Genomic DNA, 7,500 nt, shown 5'->3' on the forward strand with positions numbered 1-7,500 from the left:
GACTGACTGACTGACTGACTGACTGACTGACTGACTGACTGACTGACTGTCTGACTGACTGACTGACTGACTGTCTGACTGACTGACTGACTGACTGACTGACTGACTGACTGTCTGACTGTCTGACTGACTGACTGACTGACTGACTGTCTGACTGACTGACTGACTGTCTGACTGACTGACTGTCTGTCTGACTGACTGTCTGACTGACTGACTGACTGACTGACTGACTGACTGTCTGACTGACTGACTGACTGACTGACTGACTGTCTGACTGACTGACTGTCTGTCTGACTGACTGACTGACTGACTGACTGTCTGACTGACTGACTGACTGTCTGACTGTCTGTCTGACTGTCTGACTGACTGACAGATCTGACTGACTGACTGACTGTCTGACTGTCTGACTGACTGACTGTCTGACTGACTGACTGACTGTCTGACTGACTGACTGTCTGTCTGACTGTCTGACTGACTGTCTGACTGATATCAGTAATGTTAACATGTTCTTCATTAGTTCTAAACAGAATAAAAAGCGTTGTGGTTTCCCATCCATTCAGACTGCTGTTGTTCTGGTGCAGCTGGTTCCTGTTCAGTAAAGTGAGAGAGACTCTGACAGACAGTTTGAAACCTCCGACCAGAGCCTGTTAATTAACCTTTGACCCCTACACTCACTAATTAAAATCACACACGCGTGCCTATGTAAGGCATATTTACTGACACACACACTCATCCCGTGGGTCTGTCTGTATGTAATGAGATACGAGTGTGTTTAACAAGGCGGGAGCAGAGGGCAGCGGTGGTTACCATGGTAACAACAGCAGGTCCGACTACAGCTGCTTACATTATTAACCTCTGACAGGAGAACACACACACACACACACTCTCACACCCACACACCCACACACACACACACACACACACACACACACACTGCATCCCATTCTTGTCATGAAGGAGGAGTGCAGAGTGCAGGAATGTCACGACTCACTTCAATGTACTTCAGTTCAACTGTAAACAGGAAGAGTGAAACACATGGGGGACACGTAAAAAACACAACAGGTCATGTGACGTTGTTGACCAATCACAGGTGACGGTGTGTTGCTCCAGTGACATCGAAGACAACGCCGCACTTTGTTTTGGTCGCAAACCGGACTGAGTGAACATGCTGTCACTGTCTGACTGATCCAAGCCTCTCCATCATGTTTCAGTGGTTAGTCTTCATGTTTCAGTAAAGTCTTCATGTTTCAGTAGTTACAGTCTTCATGTTTCAGTAAAGTCTTCATGTTTCAGTAAAGTCTTCATGTTTCAGTAAAGTCTTCATGTTTCAGTAAAGTCTTCATGTTTCAGTAAAGTCTTCATGTTTCAGTAGTTACAGTCTTCATGTTTCAGTAAAGTCTTCATGTTTCAGTAGTTACAGTCTTCATGTTTCAGTAGTTAAAGTCTTAATGTTTCAGTAGTTACAGTTTTCATGTTTCAGTAGTTAAAGTCTTCATGTTTCAGTAGTTACAGTCTTCATGTTTCAGTAGTTACAGTCTTCATGTTTCAGGAGTTAAAGTCTTAATGTTTCAGCAGTTAGTCTTCATGTTTCAGTAATTAAAGTCTTAATGTTTCAGTAGTTAAAGTCTTAATGTTTCAGTAGTTAAAGTTTTCATGTTTCAGTAGTTACAGTCTTCATGTTTCAGTAGTTAAAGTTTTCATGTTTCAGTAGTTAAAGTGTCTTAATGTTTCAGTAGTTAAAGTTTTCATGTTTCAGTAGTTAAAGTTTTCATGTTTCAGTAGTTGCAGTGTCTCAATGTTTCAGTAGTTAAAGTTTTCATGTTTCAGTAGTTAAAGTGTCTTAATGTTTCAGTAGTTAAAGTTTTCATGTTTCAGTAGTTACAGTGTCTTCATGTTTCAGTAGTTAAAGTGTCTTCATGTTTCAGTAGTTAAACTCTTAATGTTTCAGTAGTTAAAGTCTTAATGTTTCAGTAGTTAAAGTCTTAATGTTTCAGTAGTTAAACTCTTAATGTTTCAGTAGTTAAAGTCTTAATGTTTCAGTAGTTAAAGTGTCTTAATGTTTCAGTAGTTAAAGTGTCTTCATGTTTCAGTAGTTAAAGTCTTCATGTTTCAGTAGTTAAAGTGTCTTAATGTTTCAGTAGTTAAAGTCTTTATGTTTCAGTAGTTAAAGTGTCTCAATGTTTCAGTAGTTAAAGTCTTAATGTTTCAGTAGTTAAAGTGTCTTAATGTTTCAGTAGTTAAAGTGTCTTCATGTTTCAGTAGTTAAAGTCTTCATGTTTCAGTAGTTAAAGTGTCTTAATGTTTCAGTAGTTAAAGTCTTTATGTTTCAGTAGTTAAAGTGTCTCAATGTTTCAGTAGTTAAAGTCTTAATGTTTCAGTAGTTAAAGTGTCTTAATGTTTCAGTAGTTAAAGTCTTAATGTTTCAGTAGTTAAAGTGTCTTCATGTTTCAGTAGTTAAAGTCTTAATGTTTCAGTAGTTAAAGTCTTCATGTTTCAGTAGTTAAAGTCTTAATGTTTCAGTAGTTAAAGTCTTAATGTTTCAGTAGTTAAAGTCTTCATGTTTCAGTAGTTAAAGTCTTAATGTTTCAGTAGTTAAAGTCTTCATGTTTCAGTAGTTAAAGTCTTCATGTTTCAGTAGTTAAAGTCTTCATGTTTCAGTAAAGTCTTCATGTTTCTGAGCGGCAGCAGAGTGGCAGCAGCTGTCAGGAGGAAGGGAGCTTCTCTGATCTAAATGCAGTTATCAGCGTTTACTTCAAACCTTCATGTTAAAATATCAGCTTCAAACCTTCATGTTAAAATATCAGCTTCAAACCTTCTGTCTTCCAGCAGGCGGACGAGTCGAGCGATGATTGAAAAGTTGTTTCAAAACTCTGCGGATCTCTCCGGCTTCACACAGACGCTCCTCCGCCTTTCAAAGTGACAATTTTGGCAAATTACTATAATTAATTCTCCTCCTCGCAGTTTAATATTCTGATTCCGAGTCCCAGCGGCCGCTCCGGCTGCAGTGTGATTGACAGGTCTATTTTCTGTCTTCCTGTCGACAACAGGAAGTAGGAGAGGAAGGAAATGGATAGTGACGGCTGCTGATGGGCTGATGGACAGTCAGCCCCCCCCTCCTCCCCCTCCTCCCCTCCCCCCACCTCTCCTGTGGATTGTGTTTCTTCTGTCAGAAGTGAAAACAGAGTGAAGGCAGGAGATGCCGCGCTCCATTCAGTTAACACTAGATAACATGAAATACAGACCAGTCAGTTAATACTGACAGCCCCCCCCCTCCCCCCCATCTCTCCTTTAAGTTCAATTCAGTTCAGTTCAAGGTGCTTTACTGGTGTGAAAGTCGAGAACAATATTGCCAAAGCATCAAACATTAAAGATAATCATTTGTACATTTAATTAAATCCGGCCTTCCCTTATTTCAGTGTGTGTGTGTGTGTGTGTGTGTGTGTGTGTGTGTGTGTGTGTGTGTGTGTGTGTGTAGAAACAGTAAGGGTCAAATGGTAATTATTGAATACAAAAAAGAAGAAGGAAAGAAAAAAGAGAAATAAATCAGAATAAATTCAGAGGAAAAATGAAATGAAAATGAACTGTCAGTGTCTCAGTTTCCTCTGGACAGTCCCAGCATGCACTGAGACATTTTACCATGATAATTTCACTTTTGGGATTTCCCCGAGGACATGTGGAGGTTTCTGAAGGTCTGTTTTGGTTTCAGATTCACTGCAGATTTAGGTTCTGCTGGAAAACCTTCAGTCTTAAAGGTTTCTGTGTTTTGGACGCAGACTGAGGAAGTGAAGTCTGTCTAAACTCTGCTGCTTCCTGCTGCTGTTGCTCCTGTCATGTGTCATGTGACCAGAGGTCATCTGCAGGTCATTTAGCCTCTGGTTCCAGTTCTGGTTCCAGTTCTGGTTCCAGGTCTTCAGTCCTCAGTCTCCTCTCACTGCAGTGTGATGACAGTGTGACGGGGATTTATTACCATTTATATTTACACTCCACAGTTCTCTGTTATATTTCAGTGTTATATTTTATAAGCAGTGAGCGATTCATTTTAGTATTAAATAGCAAACTGCTATTTACATCTACATTCTCAAAGGAAAAAACGCTTCGTTTTCTTTGGGAATTATATGATATTATATATTATAATATACAGTATATCTATAGATATAGATATATATATCTGTCTAAAACAGTTTTTGTTTAACTGTGTTGTTTATTGCTGTGTATTCTGTCTTGTCTGTTATTGTGTGAATTTCCAATCAATAAAAAGAAAAAAATAATTGCAAAATAAAAATTGAAACTACTGCGCATGTTCAGAAAGTCAGCTTTGAAGGAGGCGGGGCTTCAGTGACGTAACCGGAAGAGTTCCACGCGTGTCTGTGAGTTTGTTGAGTTGATATTCATTTCTCTTTATTATTTTTCCTAACATGCTGCATGTGAATATTTAATATTTTCTATCTGACAGCAGTTCATCAGTCTGGACAGTCAGCGTGTTTCAGCTAGCTAACAGCGTTAGCCGCTGCGTAACAAATTAGCCTGACAAACACACACACACACACACACACGTGTGTCTGTCTGTGTGTGTGGACCAAGTTCTGACTCTTGTCGTTGTCAAGGTAACTTCATATTTTCTGTTCATTTCATCCTCAGTCAGATTCCTACAGTCTGTTTGTCTCGTTGTGAGCTAACGGCTAGCTGCAGCAGCGTCCAGTTAGCCGCGACAGACCAGAGTCCGTTCAAAAATCCGTCAGTTTAATATTGACGTGCTCATCAGTTAATTTATACAGCTGGTAGAAAACAGCTGAAAACCCTGAACCAGTCAGCAGCAGTCAGTCTTCAGCTCGGCTTAGATCCAACACACCAAGCAGCACTTATTTTAATAAATGCCAACTTTTAGAAAAGCTTCTCCTGTTACTCGCACGGTCTTCCTAAACTAAAAGTTTAGATTTTCCTGAAATGCTCCGTGGATCATCTTGGTGATTTGTTGAAGGCTTTAAGTTTTCTACCAGCTGCAGTGTGGAGAGTTCCAGAAGCAAGGCAGCAAGTTACAGCTGTTTGAATGAAGTTTGTGACTTTATGTGCTGTAAGAGAGAAGAGATGAAGGCTAGACTGTCTGTCTGTCTGCCTGTCTGTCTATAAGTAACCAATACATAAGAATGAAGATTGTGTGTGTGTGTGTGTGTGTGTAAATAGGTTTCTGTGTTTTCACTACATCAGTATCTGTTAGTGTTTCAGTGCAGGCTGGAGTTTCTTTACAATCTGTCTGTCTGTCTGTCTGTGTGGACAGGCAGTATTGATGATGTCATCATCAGGGGACCAGCTGTGTCTGAACATCACCAGTGGTTTCTCCTCCTCCTCCTCCTCCTCCTGCAGGAGGAAGGCTCTGTCAGCGCAGCAGCGATGGGCGCAGGTCAGTCTGCTGCTGTCAGACACTTCTGCATATTGTGATAATCTTCAGATTGATATTTAAGAGCTAAAAAATGTTACAGACCTTCTGATAATTACCAATCAGAGTCATAATGTTTTACATTATCAGGTGAAAATACATTAGGAGGAGATATGGGTCATCAGCGGAATATTTCATTACAACATTACAGTTTACAGCAGACACTTTATCGTTGTTATTTCATCTTGATTTACTCATGATGTTTTTACTTTGACTTTCAGAAGAAACAGAAGGCGATGAAGAGGAAGTCGTCTTCCTCAGGACAGGAAGGGGAGGGAAGCTCCTCCAAACAGAGGAGGGAGGAGGAGGGGGGGAAGGAGCAGCAGACAGCTCCTCCTCCTGCAGACAGACAGGTAAACACACCACACACACATCCACCAGCCAGACTCCAGACTCCTGCTACTGTGTGTGTGTGTGTGTGTGTGTGTGTGTGTGTGTGTGTGTGTGTGTGTGTGTGTGTGTGTGTGTTTAAACATCTGAACGTGTTTAAAGCATCAGCCGATGAAGACACATTTCTCCTGCTGAAACATTTCTAGTTGTGCGTCGGTGCGGTGCGTCGTTAACATGGAAGTGATAACAGAAGAAGAAGAAGAAGTGTTTACATATCAGAGGAGTTTTCTCTTCATAATGCTTCTTACAAAAATGATAATGAGCGAACCTTTGTGACGTCACAAAGTTACGGAAGTCCAAACGGCTCGTTTAGAGGCTCGCTGCACTAATATGGATTGTGTGGATTTAGTTTTGATACTTTCACCATGTTTAGATAGACCATCCAACTCCTTTATCACCACAGAGGAAGAGGAGTCCTGCTTTACACCATGTGGAGCTTTAAGGCTGAAAGTGATAACTGACGCTCCTCATTTGTCAGTTGATGCTCCTCTGTCTCACTGCAGCATCAGGTGTGAAAAGCCAACACCACAGAACCAGCAGTATTTTGGGAAAAGGTCGCTGTTTATATGTAGGCAGGAACAAGTCTGTTTGCTCTACAGATATCCCCCATTCATGTTCTATACATTTCTATCTGAGCAGCTTTAGCTTTACGTTACATAAGGCAGGAGGAAACTGTTGGTTGGCAGCAGAACACAGTGAAGCCGCTGGGGACCAGCCGTCTCATTTCAGCTTTTATTTTTTCTTCCAGGTGGGTGAAAGTCACATAAAGCAGCTGATCATAACTCTATACTATGTTAATTAATTGCTGTTGTTAGGTTGATGTAGCAAGTTAAGTTGGGGGGGGGGGGGTCTGTTATGCTAACATAACTACCAAGGCTCTGAGCTTTTATTTTTCTTATCTTTAGTATCTGACATGTGACAACACACCGGTTCAGATCTGTAGCTGTTGGCAGTGAGAGTTGTTTTCGTTTAGCATTGAGGAATTACAATCGTATTGTTCATAAAGTTTTAAGCTAAGCTAACGGAGCTAACGTCAGCTGTCACCTGTTGCCATAGTAACAGTAAACAGTCAGTAGTCATATGTCACAGGTCGTTTTTGGACTTCAGTGATGAGCTTCTCCTCGTCCTGCTTTGCTGCTCCTCAAGTCGGCTGGATAACCTTAGTTTTTTTTTTTTTTTTTTTTTTGGTGGCCGTCTAGTTTGATCAAGCTCTGATGTCAGTTCCCCGCTACACATCACTTCTTCTTCTTCGGTTTTACCGGCGGACTACGCCACCTCCTGTACCGGAGTACTCTAAACAGCTGCTGCAGAAACACACAGCTTTGGTCTCCGGCTCCTCATTTGACTCCAAAATGGAAACGAGGTCTGAGTAGAGGAGTCGAGGCAGTTTGACCTCATGACACTTTTGGTGCGTTCAGCCGTTTAAAACAAGAGGAGGACTTCAGAACGCCATCAGACGCTTCAGTGTGTTTGGCCTTTAAAGTCTGAGCTGATGAAGACTGAGATGCAGCAGCTTCACTGCTGCTGAATAAATGCTTTTACTGTGACTCACTTTGGACAAAAGTGTCTGCTGTAATGTACTGTGGTACTGTGGTACTGTGGTACTGTGGTACTGTGGTACTGTGGTACTGTGGTACTGTAGTACTGTAGTACTGTGGTACTGTGGTACTGTGGTA

At 41.2% G+C, this 7,500-nt stretch overlaps 1 protein-coding gene across 1 annotated transcript in view; it reads left to right on the forward strand.

Moving 5' to 3' along the window:
- The first annotated feature begins 4,350 nt into the window (after nucleotides 1-4,350).
- The window catches only part of LOC139638874 (ATP-dependent DNA helicase DDX31-like), a 5,116-nt gene continuing 1,966 nt past the window's right edge, over nucleotides 4,351-7,500 (forward strand). The window contains exons 1-3 of the mRNA XM_071512901.1: nucleotides 4,351-4,367; nucleotides 5,276-5,398; nucleotides 5,656-5,787. Of these exons, the coding sequence (XP_071369002.1) occupies nucleotides 5,285-5,398; nucleotides 5,656-5,787 (246 nt within the window). The 5' untranslated portion in view covers nucleotides 4,351-4,367; nucleotides 5,276-5,284. The remainder of the gene's footprint in view (nucleotides 4,368-5,275; nucleotides 5,399-5,655; nucleotides 5,788-7,500) is intronic.

The sequence above is a fragment of the Centroberyx affinis genome, unplaced genomic scaffold (assembly GCF_046629955.1).
Source record: "Centroberyx affinis isolate AG114_WGS23_722 - 3 ecotype Tasmania unplaced genomic scaffold, CSIRO-AGI_Caff_v1 ptg006615l_1, whole genome shotgun sequence".
Classification (NCBI taxonomy): domain Eukaryota; kingdom Metazoa; phylum Chordata; class Actinopteri; order Beryciformes; family Berycidae; genus Centroberyx; species Centroberyx affinis.